Here is an 18,093-nt window from a genome sequence, read left to right as displayed (position 1 = left end):
AGGGAGAAGGTGATTTGCCAGTTGAGGTATTTGAAAAGCCCCAATTTTGTTTGACACACATGTGAACAGGCACAACTCTTAACTAAAACAATATTGTCTGCTATAATTTAACTTTTATGTATGACTCAGAACAGGAAGTTGCTGATTGGAAAGCTGCTACTTATGTCTATAAATCCCTTCTATATGTGATAAAATAGCCCCTAAATCCCCCTTAACAGATAAAACTAGCATAGTAAAATGTTAATGGTAGAACCTAGGTAGTGGGTATACAGGTATTCACTGTCAAGTTCTTTCAACTTTGCTATATCCTGGAAATTTTTCATAATAAAATACTGGGGGAAAAAATTCACCTTACCTCATAGTGCAGCATAAAGTTTTTATCTTTTATTCCACTACAAACAAAAAGCATAATATTAAAAACATCATACAGATATAAACAAATTTATTTCAGTAAACAACTAAAAAAGATTTAAGGAGATTTTAAAAAACAATTGGGTATTAAAGAGAATTGGTCTGAAATTGAAAACCAGGAGAATTAGAAGGATGAATGTCAGAGACGGTATTGTTCCTAGGGCTTATGAATGAATTCTACACAGATTTGGGAAAACAACTTTGCTTCACATACAAGCACTTACATATCCAGATTTGAATATTAAGACAGTAGATATATACTTTTAAGCATTAATAACTACTGAGAGAATCCTAAATGTTACAAACACATTAAATCTCAGAGTTAACGATCTTTCTCCAAGTCAACATGTGAAATGAAGATCAGTAACTGAAATGATATAGCTAAGAGCAATCAGAAGATCTAACAGGCAAAGATCTTTTCAGGGTTTGAAAACAGAACTGTTGTGACTATATCTAGAACAGTGGGGGAGATAAGGATGAGGAGTAACATAATTCCTTTCCCGAAGGAGGAAACCTGATTATCCTTAACTGAGGAAAAGACAGGCACATGCACGGTCTTAGCACAAATAGTGTCCCCTTTGGGTGAGATTACAAAAAGCACCTCTCTGTGCAGAGAATTTAGAAAGTCCTGGGCTAGGGCTGAATCTGCATAACCATAAACTGCAGGCTTGGGAAAAGAAATCTAAAAATGAGACTTCTTCAGAGGACTAAAGGAATCATAGATTTTGAGAGGAGGATAGGGATCATTAGCCCAGTACCCACATTTTACAAAATGAGGAAACCAAAGGCCAGCATGACCAAGTGATGTGTGCCCCTCACTTACACAGGTTACAGACCTAAGACTATAACATAAAGAACTGCCCTAGCCAAGCCCAGTGCACTTTCTTATGAAGAAGAGAAAGGAGTCAAAGTAAAGAAGGGTAAGGCAACCAAGTTTTGGTACAGATGGGTATTTAAAATACAAAGTATAAGAGCTCCTGCAAAAAGGATTTTAATTATGATGAGCAGTCTAGCCTTATACACGCAGCTGCATTGTCAATTTTATCACATACATGAAAAACAATTAGTGATGCCATCCTAAAGTGAAGAAAAACAATTATCCTCATCAGTTGGGCAGTAGAAAGAGGGAGGCAGAGTCCTGTGGTCTTCCAAGATCCTTAACCAAAGAAGCAACCCTGTTAAGTGCTGAGGAGACAAAGAACTGTGGCTGTGAGTCCCAGGACTCTGATGCAGTATGCTTGGTGGGGACTTTATAATATAGATTTTCAGCATCTAAAAGTGATCAACATGATTTTATGGCTGACTTTTTAGGAACAGAGGAGGAGAGCCATATATTTCTGAACACAAATTCAAATGTGGCCTGGGAGTAGACAAGATTTTTTCATTTATTAACAGCCTCCAGATTCTTTTCAGCAACTGGGACTCTTGCTTATTTATTTGCTCTCTTGTTTATAGTAGAAAAACCTATCCATTCAAGATTACCCAGGAAATCTGTCCTGAGGAATGGTTCTGGGTAATGTACCCATGTTAAAGAATTACATGCTCTACCAATATTTGTTCCAACCAATGAGTTAGAAGACAACATAGCACAAAAAATCTCTTGGAATTACTATTATGTAAACAGAAAAATGAAATACAAAGATATAAGTTTAAAAAAGTAATGAATACTAATATACCACATAGCTTTAGTTGTATACTAGAACATCATAACCCAAAATAACTTACTTTATAGCTGTTATAATTCGGTCTGACTTAATACTGGATTCTAAGGAATCAAATGTAACAGTACAAAGCACCTAAAAAAGAGGAAAGAAAAATTCCTCAGACTTTAATTTACTAACAACAAAGATGAAAACTAAAAATATTTTAAGAACTGAATTAGCTCTTAAAGAAATGGGATAAGTACAATCTATACAAAGCTTGCCATGGTACTTAATATAGTAAACATTTATTCATTCTATAAATATTAGAGTTATATGTAAACCTCAATAATCCAAAAGTCTAACATGACATAGACTATGTATGTAAAGCACTGTACTAGGAGTACTGGGGGAGAAGGACAGGAAGAAGGAATATTTATAAAACCTGACCATAAAGGAAGCCTCAATAAACATTCAGCCAATAAAACTGCTTAAAATTAAAAAAAAAAAAAATCAATCTCTTTGGCGAGACATAACATAACCCAGAGACTCTACAATCTATCAGTCACAATGTCCAAGATACAACCTACAAAAAAAGAGGAAACAGGGCCCATTCTCAAGAGAAAAGACAATGAACAGAGACTGACCCTGAGCTGATTCAGATGTTGGATTAACAGACCAACATTTTCAATAATGATTATACTCAAGGACACAGAAAAGAACCAATGGAAATTATAGAACTGAAAAGTATATTATCTCATAATGGAAAGGAGATGATAAGAGTCAGTGAACACAAAGACAGATTAATAGAAATTGCCCAATCAAAAGAACAAGGTGCTGGGGAGGAAGGAACATAGTCTCAGGGACCTGTGGGACAATATCAAAAGGATTAACATATGTACTTGCAATCCCAAAAGGACAGAAAAGAGAGAATGAGGTAGAAAAAATACTTGAAGAAACTATGGTTGAAATTTCTCAAGTTAAATGAAAGACATAAATTTAAAGGTTCAAGCTCAGGAAACTCTAAGCAGGATGAATACAAAGAAACCCACACTTTTCATAGTCATACTGCTGAAAATCAAAGACAAAGAGAAAATCTCAAAAGCACCCAGACAAAAACAATAAATAACATACAGGGAACAATGATTTGAATGAGTCTTGACTTTGTATCAGAAAAAATGGAGAAAAAAAGAAGTGGAGCATTTTTAAGTGCCAAAAGAAAAAAGCATCAACCCAGAATCTATATCCAGCAAAAAGATTTTTTGTACATAAAGGGAAAATAAAGACATTTCAGATAAATGAAAAATAATTTGTTGTCAGAAGACCCATGGGACAATACTAAAGGAAGTCTTGTCAGACTGAAGGGAAATAATACTGGATGGAAACTTGGATCTTCAGGAAGGAAAAAAAGCATCAGAAATGGTAAATATGTGGGTCAATATAAAAGACTATCTTTTTCCTCTTAACTTCTTTAAAACATATATGATTGTTTAAAATAAAAGTTATAACACTGCCTTGTTTATACCATGTGGAGTTTATACCACATGTGGATGTAACTCATAAGACAACTATAGCATAGAGGATGGAAGGAGGGGCAAATGGATCTAAATGGTTGTAAACTTTCCTAATTTTATGTGAAGTCGTACAAAATTAACTCTAAAAAGACTGTGAAAAGTTAAGGATGTATACTGTATTACCGTAGAGGTATAGCTAAATACTGTAGACGTATAGCTAAAAAGCAAATAGATAAATTAAAATGGAATTCTAAAAAAATATTCAATTAATCCAAAAAAAAGGTAGAAAAAATAGAAAAACAAAAACAGAAGAGCCAAACAAAAACAAATAATAAGGGCCGGCCCCGTGGCTTGGTGGTTAAGTGAGCGCGCTCCACTGCTGGCGACCCGGGTTCGGATCCCGGGCTCGCACCGACGCGCTGCTTCTCCAGCCATGCTGAGGCCGCGTCCCACATACAGCAACTAGAAGGATGTGCAGCTATGACACACAACTATCTACTGGGGCTTTGGGGGGAAAAAAATAAATAAATAAAATCTTTAAAAAAACAAAACAAAACAAAACAAAATAAAAAACAAAAAAAACAAATAATAAAATGACAGACCTAAATTCAATCACATCAATAATTAAATCGAACATCAATGGACTAAAACTGCCTCCAGTTAAAAGGCAGAGATTGTCAGAATGGCTAACAAAAGCATGCAGAGTATCTTTAATGGAATTACTTTAAAAACTTTATTAAAAGGCATAAAAGAAAACCTGAATCAAAGGTGAGACAGACTATAGTCATTATAAAGACTGTAATTAAATTGTAAAAATATCACTTCTTTCTCAAATTAATCCAATTATGGATTAATCAGCACAGTACCAATCTAAATCCTCTAGAAAGATTTTTTTCAGAACTTGATATAATACTAAAATTCAAATGAATGAACAAATGTCCCAGAACAGCTAAGACAGTTTTGGGGGGAGGGGGTAGAATACAAAGGGAAGATTTGCTTCTCAGATATTAAGATGTACCCCGAAACCATAATAATTAAAACAGTTTGACACTGGCCCAGGAAATTTACAGAACGACAGAAGAGAATATAGTTTAAAAATATATTTGTAAACTTTGAATATGGTAAGGTGACATTACAAATCAATGGGAAAAATTAATTATTAGTAAAGAGTGTTGTAATACTGGCTCACTTTAGAGGTTTCCACCTCACACCAAGTATAGGAATAAACTCTTAAGATAGATGAATGGTCTAAATTTGACAGCTAAAACTAGAAAGTTAATAGAAAAAGTAGGTGCAGAATTTTTTGACTTTGGGGTAAGAAGGATTTCTTAAACAAGACTTTAAAAACACAAACCACAAAAGTAAAAGAGGGAAGGATTAACAACATAGAAACTAAATATTTCAGGTTCACTCCAGTCATATAGTAGGCTACCACAAGCAAAGTTAAAAGGCATATGATGAAGAGGGAGATGATACATACAAAGTCTGGTTACCAAAAAGGATTAATATTTAAAACACATAGAAATCACTGAAAATAGCAGGAAAGAGACAGTAAACCATATTAAAAAAAGAAAAAAAAAAAAATTGGCCAAAGGATATATGAACAGATCATTCACAAAAGAGCAAACCTGAACCAGGGCCACCACATTGCTCAATTCCAGGGACTACAATTCCAGGGACTATCTATATGAAAAGAGTGTCCTGGAGGTGTACAGCCCCAAGGATATGGTTTATACAGTGACCATGTTGATTGGCTATTATATAAAGAGATGCTCAGCCTCACTTGTAATCAGGGAAATACAAATGAAAGCAATGACATACCACTTTGTACCCATTAGATTGGCAAAATTAAAGTAGTGATTAATATAAGAAAAAGAAAGAGATATAAGCATAATACCATACACAAAACAATGGATACACATATAAGTTAAACACAAGAGAATGGGTGCCTATGTTAAGAAAAGAGAGTAGGACTGAGGTACAGACTACATGGAGAAAACAAATGAGGGCCCCGAACAGACCAATGACGACAATATGCCATAAACTGAGGAGTATCAGTGACTCAATTTTCTGCACCTAAGGTTAAAAGAAAAATACAATATAAATACCAGATAATTCTCGAAAATGCAAAGTAATTTACAGTGACAAAAGCAGATTGGTAATTGCCTGAGGAAAGGGAGGGGAGCAGGAGGAAGGGATGATAGAGAGCCACAAGGAAACTTTTGTGGGTGTTTGATATGTTCATCATCATGACTGTGGTGACAGTTTCCCAGTTATATACATGTGAAAACTTATGAAACATACACTTTAAATATGTGCAGTTTGTGTATGGCAATCATATCTCAAAAAAGCTGTTAAAAATGTTTTTAAAAAATCAGATATTAATCTGAATAGATAATACATTCTATATGATAAAAACCTATAGCATCTACATAATCTACTTCTGTTAGATCTAATTAGGCAATCCTCAATTAGCAAATTGTAGCTTTTTATATATCTTACCTGTGTTTGTCCCCTTTGAAATAATGCTGATCCATGAAGAATTTTAAACATATCTACCTCACAATTTATGTCCCTAAGTGAAGTCAAATCTCGACCATCACACCTATAGTAATAAAGGAAATAAGTATGTAAAGCAGTGTTGGAAATCAGAAAAAAATCACATATTATCTCTTTATCCCTATGAGGAAGTTCTAAACCCCCACTGCATATCATAATCAGCTGTGGAACTTTAAGAACTTTAAAAAATAATAAAGATACCTGGGTCCCACCCTAAGTCCCACTGAATCAGAATCTCAGGGGTTGTGACCCATACACCTGTATTGTTAAAAAGCTCTGCAGGTAACTCAGATGTGCAGTCAGGGCTGTGAAGCACTGCTCTACACACGAGGCCCACAGAGCGACAAACACATCCACACAATCCACACACTCTTCAACAGGTACTTGTTTATAAAATAAATATTATAATTCTTTACTGTTCACTTGAAAAAATCCAGTTCCTTACTTCGAGCAAGTTGCCACTTCCAAGGCAACCTAACAGAGATAGCACATGCTTCAATTCCATCAAAAAAGGATATATTTACCTTTTGTATTCATTCAAAATAATACTTCTAAAAACCTCCTTTGCAACAACATTGAAGGATTCTATTATTTCATATGGATCAACCTCTGGAAATTTTTCTATAGAAGAAAAGACAAACCCAAACAAAGTTTTTCTCTTTTTGGAAGATAGGATTTCTTTTAAGTTCACAGTATCAAATCAATTAACTGTGGAAGTAAACCAAGGGAGTTGACTCTGAACATTTAGTCCTCAGACAAACAAAGTAGATAAATCAAATGTTCTCAAGTAGGAGAGACACAACAAGTATTACATCTCAAATGTATTGTTATTGGAACTTAGTTTGCTTTCTCCCAGAATAAACAGTGCTTTGAAATCAGCTCTCTATTGTATGTTACCTGACAAATCCAGCCAACCATAGTATGAAAAGGTCTAACTGACACTTTTAAGAGTAGTCACCTTTACTGTTTTGCCTTAGGAACTTTTAGTCTGCAAATAAGAGGAATAATTTTCTTTATATACTAAAAGTCCCTACTCACTTTTTTTAGTTAACATTTATCAAGTTCTTTCATGACTCAGGTACTTTACTGTACAGTACTTTACTATACTGTGCTGTACAGTTTGTTTTAATGCCTTTAATCTTTATAAGAACTTATGAGGTAAATTTTATTATTAGATATAATAATGTCTATTATTATCCCCATTCTACAGAAGAAACAATAGGCCTAAAGAGGTGCAGTAAATTTCCTGAGATCACACAGGTAGTAACTGACACAGCTGTGACCTGAATACACATCTGTCTGCCTAGGCTTATGCTTTTAAATGTTAAGCTACTTTACCTTATCAATTGATTTATCCCAAGTTTTCAGCACTGTTCTCTCAAGCATTTGGTTTATTAAATATAACTTTAAAGTAATCAGAACATAAGAAATGGCACAGAAAGAGAGATATATTAAGTATTGTATCTTGATCAGACAAGAATAATTTTAAATATTACACTTTAATATGAACTTTTATGCTTTAACTGGGTTCACTTGGAGAGGAAAATAATTAGTAACAAAACATTTAAAATATTAATCTATGAATCCAGAGAGCCATGAAGATATTCTACTATGTATGATATAAACACAAAATCACTTTTCTTTTTAAATAAGCCAACATGTATTATACAACTTCTCATTCTTAACAGGATAAAATATAGTGAGAAGAGACTAAACTTTTTCAATGGCAATTACAGGTAATGGCCTTAATAGCAATGCTAACAGCAGAGTTTTTAATCTTAAAATAAGATACTCAGGTGAGAGGATATTTGTCAATTAGCAGAAAAATTAACAACTATATGTTATGCTTGGTAGACATTGTTTGTGTGTGATTGATATTATACAGTAAAATCCTTTGCTTAATAATTTCTAGAGAGCTAAATTCTCTAAAATCTAAATTTTACAGTTCCACATGGTATTAAAAATAGCATCAGTTAACGTATATTGAACACTTGCTATGTGCCAGGCACAGATGTAAATGATTTACTCATTTACTCCCCATGAACCAGATATTACTAGTATTGCAATTTCACAGATTAAGAACTTAAGAATTTTAAAGAATGTATTTCAGGTTTTCAAATGACAGGATACAAGGATACCCATGTTAGAGTATAAGAGTCTGATCCAGAAAAGACTAGGAATATTTCACATTCAACATTTACTGGTGCCCACTCTGTCAGGGGCAGTGCTGACCACATTCATTGAAGTTAATTTAACACTAACCTTGGGATATATCATTATTCCAAGTTTACTGAAGATAGAACTAAGGAGCAATGAGAATAACTGATTTCTTTGAGGTATCACAACTGAAATTTAAAACATCTCTTATTTCCTTTAAATATTTTTTTAAATTAAAAAAAAAATGACCTTTTAGTTGTTCCTCTGTATCTAATCTTATCTTGTTAACAGTTTCATCTCTAGAAATCTAAAAGAAAGTTGAGGTTCAGTTATTAAACATACACGGCAACAATTAACATTTCTATTTTTAAATTATTATACAATTAACACATTGTGATAGTACTCAGATTTCTCTAAAGGTCGTATTCTTTAAAAGATTAGAACTGGTAATTGATTTACAAGAAATATTACCTGTTTAATTCACTCAAATATATTTACACACTTCCCTAAAACTTGTATTAATCAATAAAAGGAGAATGGAGAAGCAAACAGGCTTTTATTTAGCCTTCTGTTTAGAGATTTTTCATGAAAATAGGACTAACATTCATAAACAAAATTACATCAGTTATGACAAAAAAGAATTCCCATAACAATTATGTAAGACAAAATTCAGGTATACCTACTTTATCATGTTCATAATCTGTAAAAACTGCATAGAGTCTTTCCATAGCGAGTCTATTTTAAGCACAAAATAAATGTCAGCATAATATTTGGAAACACAAGGCAGTGTCTATTACAAACAAAACTGAAATATTTAATAATAAACATTTTATAAAGAATTAAAAAATGCTCTTTAACATTGCTAATCTGTTTACTATTTATGATATAGAACACAAATTTCTTTCTCCCCACCTCTCAGGGGAATCACTCATACATGGTACTGTGCCCTCCCTTCTTAACTGTTTAACTAATTTCACCTTAGATTTTTCTTATTCTCGCTCTCTCTCCGCACACACTGTACTTTAACCTCTTACTGTTTTCTGTTCTATCCATTTTGGCTGCTATTGCAGGCATCTCTTTTTATTGGGGACAGTTTATATAAAACTCTTTAATCTCTGACTGATGGCTGTAAGACTGATACAAAGGGAAATATTAACTTTTTCAATTTATTTCAAATAAAATGAAATAATCTTCTGGTCACTCATTCATATTTACTGACTGCCTGCCTATGTGCAGGCACTGTTCTAAGCACAAGGCATATGCTTATACTTGATGTGGTATACTTGATTTTCCTTGGAGAACCTCAACATTTTCCTTAGATAATCAGATATTTTACACTTTATTCTCCTTTTCCTTGACAGAGAGAGAAATGCAGATTATCTGAACCTTGACCAACAAACTCATTCCCCCTTTCATTAGAGATTCAAACTTAGGCCCTTGAAGAGGGATGTGGGTTTATCCTTTTTAAAGCATTAAATTGGTATTTATGGCAATGACTCTTAAAATATAGAAGGGTGCTATTTAAGAAGTAATGCATGGACAGTGCTTCCATAGGAAGGTTTTTTGAGAGGAAATTAAATCTTGTGACAATTTCATATTTTCTTTTTTACAGGTGTTCTTACTTATGAGTGTGTTTCACAATCTCTGGTGAAGGGATAAATAACTTCTGGGGTGTCCTCTTGGTAACACCAATTTCTTTTACCAATTGCTGGATGCCCTGAATTATTTGTTGTGTATATTTTACTCCCACTTTGATAGCGTGGCAAAAGTCCTGCTGTAAAATGTTCTCTGCAGAGGCTTCCAACATGACTAAAGAAAAAAAAGAAAAGATTGCCATTGAACCTTTTACCAATATAACATTTTCAGATACCATGACATGACATAAATACTACAGATCAATTTTGTTTATTAATGGTATATCTACCTTTTTGATTTCTTTCCTCAGAATCAACATACTTCCAAAATGTAAACAGCAATAAATGAATAAAGAAACTTTGATATTTGAAGTTAGGTTTATATTCTTCTTAAATTTAATGAAGGATTTCTCATAAAAAATGAAACAGAAAAGAAAATAAACTATGCATACTTACTTTTTAATAACAGCTTTATTAGATATAATTTAAATACCATAAAATTCCACCTTTTAAAGTATACAGTTGCATTTATTTTTAATCTGTATTTAAAATGAAATTTAAAAGTATCAGCACAGTAGGTGTTCAATAAATGTTTCCTGTTTAATAATTATTTGATGTGACCTCCCACTTAATTCTGTCATTGTCATGATGTCTAATGCTTGGACAGGTGGGGAAATCTTTGCAGTGATACTGTTTCAAGTAAGCCAACCACAGGGCCCTACCTACTACCATAAAAAAGGTTGCTTTTATTGGTTTTTTAATAGTAAAACTCCCGTTTTTTGGAGCAGGAAAGCTCCAAAGTAGGGCTTCTAGCATGGTATCTAGCTAAAATATGCTATTCAGCTTTGGCTTTTGGTTTCTGCAAGGCTAAATGACTCCTGCCTATTTGTGTGTCATTTCTCAACTTGCACAAAGTAAAAGATCATAGTAATGCATAGTTACCATCATATGTAATATGTTTAACCATATCATGTTGGTTAAGATTTATTATTATCCAAAAAGTCACTTCTAAGGCTTCTAGGTATAATCTAGAATGAAGAAAGATCTCCTTATGTTCTTTATATGTTGGAATTCCATCAGTTGAAACAGACCTGTGAACCTATACCAAAGATCTGACATTTATGTCATTAGAATCCTGGAAAAAGAGGAGCAAGATGACAGGGCTGAAAAGTACTGGGAAAAAAAATCGCTGAAAACTCCTCAAATTTGGCAGAGACATAAACCTACAGATTCAAGAAGCTGAGTAAACCCTACATAGGACAACCCAAAAAAAGACATGTCATAATCAGACTTCTGAAAACCAAAGACAAAGAAGTCTTGAAACCAGCCAGAGAAAAACAACACCTTATGCATATGGGAAAAGCAATTCAAATAACAGCAGATTTATCATCAGAAACCATGGAGGCCAGAAGGAAGTGGCATAATTATTTTTCAGGTGCTGAAAGAAGACTGTTAACCCAAAATCCTATACCCAGTGAAAATATTTAGGAATGAAGAGGAATTCAAGATTCTTAGATGGAGAACTAAGAAAGTTTGTCACCAGCAGATCTACCCTAAAAGAAAGGCTAAAGGAAGTTCTCTAAACAGAAAGGAAACAATAAAGGAAGAAACTATGTTAAGAACATAATAAGCAAAAATATGAGTAAATACGATATGCTTTCCGTCTCGAGTTTTCTACATTATGTTTGATGGTTGAAGCAAAAGCAAAAATTTTAACACCAGCTGTTGTGGTTCTAAATTCTAAATTCCTAGAGGAATATTAAAACAATTATATTATAAATGGGGGAGGGTAAAGAGAAGTAACGTTTCAATACTTTACTTGAGGTATGAAGAAACCTCCTCTGACACCATGATACTGGGATGGTTATATTCTTTTTCTCATCTGTATTCTCCTGACCTCCTATCTCACTTTCGCAGAATTAAATTGGAGATTTAAAAAAATGTATTTAACATACGTAAATTATACCTCAATAAATTGATTTAAAAAAGAGAATATGAAAAGAATATGGTAAAGAAAATGAATATTCCTAAAATAATAACAAATAACTTTTTACCAATTAAACTTCAAAGCAATTTGTTTTAAAAAATCCTTTAAAAGAAAATTCCTTACAGTTCTGAGTCTACAGACCTGTGCTGTCCAATATGATAACTACTAGCCCCATGTGGCTATTTACATTTAAATAAATTAAGATTATATAAAATTAAAAATTCAGTTCCTCAGTCACTCCAGCCACATTTCAAGTACTCAGTAGCCACATATTCAGATATAAAATACCTCCTTCATTGCAGAGAGTTCTACTGGACAGCACTGCCATAGAGGCTAAAAATTTAAACAAAAAAGCTTGTCAAAATGATTGCTCAAAATTGTTAACATTTTCAATAGTTGAAGATAAAGGACTTTTAGGATTAGCTGAAACTATGAATTCTAGACACAAATTTCTTCTTTTTTTTTTTTGCTGAGGAGGATTAGCCCTGAGCTAACATCTGTGCCAGTCTTCCTCCACTTTACATGTGGGTCACCGCCACAGCATGGCTGGCGAGTGGTGTAGGTCCATGCCTGGGATCTGAACCTGCAAACCTAGGCCACCTAAGTGGAACATGCCAAACCCAACCACTACGCCATGGGGCTGGCCCCCAAATTTCTTATTAAAAATTGTTACTGGTATACTTTTTCCTGAATTATATCCTAGTATACATAGAAAGATTAGTGATATTAAAAATCCAGTTGAAAACAAGCATCTAAATGGCACTGTGCAGAATAATGGCTTCTGCAGTAATCTAGCAGTTGACACCACAAAGAAATTATTCTTGCCCTATAAGGTCATGCTTTAAAGATTCAGATTACTAAATATTTTTATAATGAAATGGTAGCAATTACTCTTTTGTATTTTTGTATACCAGAAGTTCCATGATGCTGGTATTTGATTTGGGCCCAATACTAATTTTAACACATGAACATGGGGTTCAACATATATTTGGTGCACCTTTACGAAAGCACAGAGAGCTAGCTAAATATCTTCAAGGAAACAGTGATGCAAAAGCCATAAAATGGAGGCTGGTAATTTCTGAAACCAGTCTCCTTACAGGTTAGTTCTGAATCACTCTCAGCCTCCTTCCAATTACTCAAGACTACCCGCTGATGGTTTATGCAGTCTCTAGAGTCTCATTCTTCCATCTGGAGAGCAAAAGGTGAGAATAGCCAGCTGGAAGGCTGCCCATTGGGTTTCTATGGCATGCCGTAGATGCAGTAAAGATCCTAGTAATTCCTCCAACATCTACTTAAAATTAGAGGAGTTCAAACTCCAAGGCAGATAGAGGCTATATGACTGTCTAGGAGCAAGTTTATTTCTGTGTCTTAATGATAATAGGTATTAACTGTATACCTACTAAGTACTAGGTATTATGCTGGGCACTTTACAAACCTTGACCCTCATCTTCACAACAACCCTGTAAAGTAGCCAAATCAGTTTACTAATCGAAAGTAAATGAACACTGTAACTTTAAGCAAAAAAAAATTTCAGACGTTGACCAAGTGAACTTTAAACAGTAAACCAATACTTTGCTCAAGGCCCTTACTGAGATGCTCAAATATGATGCAAGGGTCATATGTTATTCATGGCTTCCTCAAATCTTTGGAATACTCTCTCTACACTGTGATAGTTCCCCACAGTATGAATCCCACCTTCTAGAAGTAGAATCCAAAAACCATTTCCTTGCCTCCCTTGTAGTCAAGGATGTGGTCAGGTGTCACAGTTCTGCCCAATGAGATGTTAAGTGTAAACTGCTGTGTGGTAACTTCTGGGAAAGCTCCTTAGGAGGGTGACTCACTCAGCTGGCACACACCTTTTTGCTATTCCCCTCCTTTTTCATCCTCCTGCCTGTAAGTCAGGTAAGTTGGCCAGAGTTCTGGGAGCCTGTTCATAAGCATGAACGTAAGGGCCACATCTTGAGGGTAGCAGAGCAGAAAGCTACAAGGAATCTAGATTTCTTAAAACATGTTGCCGCTATACCTGTCTTGGACTCACTACTTCTGAATTTCTTTTACCTGAGAGAAAAATAAATTCCCATCTTGTCTAAGCCTTGTTATTTAGTTTAACAACGCAATCCTTAACAACATATCTCTAGTAGTACGTAGACACATGCAATTCCCGTTATATGTGTTTTGTCTATCATATAGTACCTAATTCTAACTTACTGACCAACATTCCAAAAGAAAAAGCTAGAAATGAGGTGTTTCACACATTAATTGTACAAAAAAGTACTAAAAGTTTAGTAGTTTACATTTCAACAAAATGTTCCCATATCAGAAGATCCCATGTCAAAAAGTCCCAGACATCAAATGTCACACAGTTGAATAAACTGGTGATGAGACCTTAATTAATTTGTCCAAGGTCACATGGCTTAAGTATATGGCAGATGCTGGGTTTCAAACCCAGGTCATTCTGACTGTTAAAGCCCATTCTTCTTCAACAGAACCAGGCTCTGATTTTCAATCATGCGACTATGACATTTTTCTTACATGGAGTGAAGATGACCTATGGTCAGCACATTCCTTCTACTTTATTACTAGTTTCTACCTACTAAAAATAGGCTACTTCTTTCTCAGAAGACATCAAACAGGCTGAGAATGACTGAATTAGCTAAACTAACATATTTAAACTCAAAAAAATTTATTACCAGATTTAGAACTTCCAAGTTTTAGACTAGCTTACCAGTCTAAAAATAATTGCTTGTAAAAACAATTATCTTGGTAAAGAGTTTTGTATATTTCAATTAAAGTTGCACAACATTCTATAATTTTAGGTATTGTTTGATATAAAGCAAGAGCACTACCAAAATAGGGCAGCAATAAAACAAAACAAAAATCTTTATGGCTAATTGACAAAACACACATACCAAAAAGAGTTTAAATGCATTTTTTTAAAATTCATTTTTTCATCCATCTGTTATACTGTACCTTTTTTTTGCAGGAAAAGATTTGCCCTGAGCGAACATCTGTGGCCAATCTTCCTCTTTTCTTTTTTTCCCCAAAGCCCCAGTACATGCTTGTATATCCTAGTATCCTAGTTGTAAGTTGTTCTAGTTCTTCTATTTGAGCCACTGCCACAGCATGGCAATTGACAGACGGGTGGTGTGGTTCCCTGACCGGGAATCGAACCTAGGCTGCCGAAGCAGTGAGTGCTGAACTTTAACCATCAGGCCATCAGGCTGGCTCTACATGCATTTTTAAGAAGTCAGAACTTGTTAAGTAAAATCCAGAACAAATATAGTACTTAAACAACTTACCAATCTGACTTTTAGGTGCTCCAGCAACCACTAAATTTAAAGTACTGGAAGACATTTCTTTTCGTGTTGGGTTAACAACACATTCTCCATCAATCATTCCTATTCGTACTGCCCCTAAAATATAATAAAATATTGGGAATTATTTAATAAAAACTCAGTTTTCAAGACTGTTCCAGTGATGGCTTCAACCCCTATCTTCAATTATGACCACAATAAAATCCATATTTTTACCATGGTATTTAAGACCCACAGAGCATCCTACCCTACCCTACCCTACCTTCTGGCCTCACTGGACCACTCTGAGTTGCTCAGATTTCACCATTTCTTTCACACCTCAGTGATTATGCTCATGCTCTTCTCTTGATCTAGACTGTCCTTTCTCCAAAACAAATGCTTATTATCTGATTCTACTGAGGTTCAGCTTAAATGTTGACGACTCCGGGAAGCCCTCTTTGACAATTTGACTTCACAAGACTGAACTGGCCCTTCTCTATCATTTTCTTAGCACATTGGCTATACCTTTATACTACTGTTTATAAATAATTATTTGTCTGTTTCCCTTACTTATGCTGAAAGCAAGAACTGCCTCATTCATCTTTGTATTGCTAGTGCCTAGTCTGCCTGTGTTCCTTCAGTGTTTAGCTCAGTATCTGGCATTTATGACACTCAATAAGTATTTACTTGATGAATCATTTTTACCTTGCATGACTACAACTCATAAGAGCTGTAAGTTATAAACATATGTTTGTTTTATTCTGAGAGTATGTACTCTGACAATCTTCCAGTCAAAAAATAAAAAACTCCTGGGGCCAGCCCCATGGCGTAGCCGTTAAGTGCACACGCTCTGCTGCTGGCGGCCCGGGTTCAGATCCTGGGCGTGCACCAAGACACCGCTTGTCAGGCCATGCTGTGGTGGCGTCCCACATAAAGTGGAGGAAGATGGGCACAGATGTTAGCCCAGGGCCAGTCTTCCTCAGCAAAAGGAGGAGGATTGGCATGGTTGTTAGCTCAGGGCTGATCTTCCTTACAAAAAAAAAAAAAACAAAAAAAAAACTCCTCAAATAAAAGAGGCAACTAAGATGTCAAAGTATCTAGGGACATAAAATCTCTAACATATAACACCATAATATATTGCTATCAGAAATGAAACCCAAGGCAAGGATGAAAATGTCTCAAAGAGCTGAAAGGAGTCTTGGAATGTCTGTCATCTAATTCAGCTCCCTAAGAGATAATAAATCGGAGTCAAATCTATGACCTTGCTTTAGCATGCTCACTAGCATTTTCTGAAAAAATATAAATGATGTTTCTTACTTTCAAACCCTAACTTACCAACAGGTCCACTCCAAGGAATATCTGATAATGAGAGGGCTACGGAAGCTTAAAAAAAGAAAAAAATTAGGGCTGAAATAAAATATTTCATTGCTTTAAAAAAATCAATAGTGATCATTTTAATCTTTATTTTTATACTTACCACCATTAATTGCTAGGACATCAGGTTCATTAACACCATCTACTGCTAACAGATTACAAAGGACCTGGTACAAGGTAAAAAATTCAAAGCACTTAAAAAAAATCTACTTGATTTCGGAGGATTATTCTTTAGCTTAACATCTTGGCCTAAAATATAGAAGCATTATATGGTTAAAAGCATGGGAGTTGTAGTCAAACCCCTTAATTCTGGCTATCATCTAACTACATGCTTGACTTTGGGCAAATTACTTAAATTCAGCCTCAAAAGTTTCCTTATCTTTAAAAGGGAAAAACAATAGCAGCATCTTCCTAAAAGTTTCCTGTGAGAATTATTGGAGATATTACGCACAGGAAATATTGTGTGTAAATCATTTACCACGATACTGGGCATGTTGAAAGTATACAGTAAATGTTGGCTATTTCTATTACATAAAGATATTTTTGTCTTCTGTTTGTAAGTATAGACAAAACATACCAATGAATTACTTTACACTGCAATAATATGCCTATGTCATATACAATAGAAAATAACTTCTTGAGGCTGTGACATCTTGCAAAGACCTATTTGCAAAGCATATTTATTTTTATCAAATAAAATGGTTACTTAACTATATGGGTCATTATTCTGCAAGAAAATAATTTCAGAAAGTATTAAAATGTAATAAAGAAGAGATTTAGAGGATCCATTAATAAAGAAGGGTAATAAAGATTAGTTGTGTTGATTGTCCTAGCCACTGTTACTCATGTGATTTATATGGCCCTATCCCCACCCACCTCAATCACAATGACTTTCCTTCTTTCAGACTCACCAGTTCCTTTCCTGCCTCAGGGCTTTCATGCTTCCCATTCCATCTGTCTGGAATACTTTCCCCATACTCCTTGGCTGGCTAACTCCTGCTCATAATTCAGGTATCAGCACAAATTGACACTGAGTAAATGTTAGCTATCTTTTTAAAAACAAAATGTAAAATGCAGCAGTATCACCAAAAATTCTTATTTTGTATTCTTTATAGTGTTTAGCCTAGGAAGTATTATAGAGATTCACTACGTTATTTTTGATTGAACTGGAAACAAATAAACCTAAAGCAGAACCTACTTGTGTGTCATAAAAGTAGCCAGCTGGAAAGAGCGGTCTAATTGAACGATCTGCCACAAGAAAAAAAAGAAAAAACATTAAATAGTACTGATAGAAGTTGCTTTACAGTTCAAAACTTTTCCCCATTAAACACCAGGCTAAAAAAATAATATAGCTAGCTATTCAATATGTCAAAAAAAAAATTTCCCTTGGACTGATTTACTGAGAGGGACACAAATAAATGTCAGTGCTTCAATTAATACACACCATGACCTAACAACAAAAAATTACTAGGGCAGGAACACAATTCTAAAATTGGGGAGCAACTTTTCATTCTGGTTCCACAG

The 18,093-nt window shown here is 34.5% G+C and overlaps 1 protein-coding gene and 1 pseudogene across 4 annotated transcripts in view; one reads left to right on the top strand and one right to left on the bottom strand.

Moving 5' to 3' along the window:
* Positions 1-18,093, top strand: part of LOC147915962 (uncharacterized) — a 200,201-nt pseudogene that overhangs the window by 37,780 nt on the left and 144,328 nt on the right. The window lies entirely within an intron of this gene.
* The window catches only part of PNPT1 (polyribonucleotide nucleotidyltransferase 1), a 41,162-nt gene that overhangs the window by 16,546 nt on the left and 6,523 nt on the right, over positions 1-18,093 (bottom strand). For all 3 annotated transcript variants that reach the window (XM_087436738.1, XM_004435667.3, XM_087436739.1), the window contains exons 5-15: positions 17,768-17,817; positions 16,673-16,736; positions 16,531-16,578; positions 15,202-15,315; positions 9,904-10,090; positions 8,965-9,016; positions 8,531-8,588; positions 6,649-6,745; positions 6,068-6,170; positions 2,137-2,207; positions 356-392 (exon numbers count right to left, since the gene is read on the bottom strand). In XM_087436738.1, coding sequence (XP_087292864.1) covers positions 356-392; positions 2,137-2,207; positions 6,068-6,170; positions 6,649-6,745; positions 8,531-8,588; positions 8,965-9,016; positions 9,904-10,090; positions 15,202-15,315; positions 16,531-16,578; positions 16,673-16,736; positions 17,768-17,817 — 881 coding nt within the window. The remainder of the gene's footprint in view (positions 1-355; positions 393-2,136; positions 2,208-6,067; positions 6,171-6,648; positions 6,746-8,530; positions 8,589-8,964; positions 9,017-9,903; positions 10,091-15,201; positions 15,316-16,530; positions 16,579-16,672; positions 16,737-17,767; positions 17,818-18,093) is intronic.

This window comes from Ceratotherium simum, chromosome 11 (genome assembly GCF_057802395.1).
Source record: "Ceratotherium simum simum isolate JZ-2026a chromosome 11, ASM5780239v1, whole genome shotgun sequence".
Lineage (NCBI taxonomy): Eukaryota > Metazoa > Chordata > Mammalia > Perissodactyla > Rhinocerotidae > Ceratotherium > Ceratotherium simum.
This window is presented reverse-complemented; position numbering and strand designations above follow the sequence as displayed.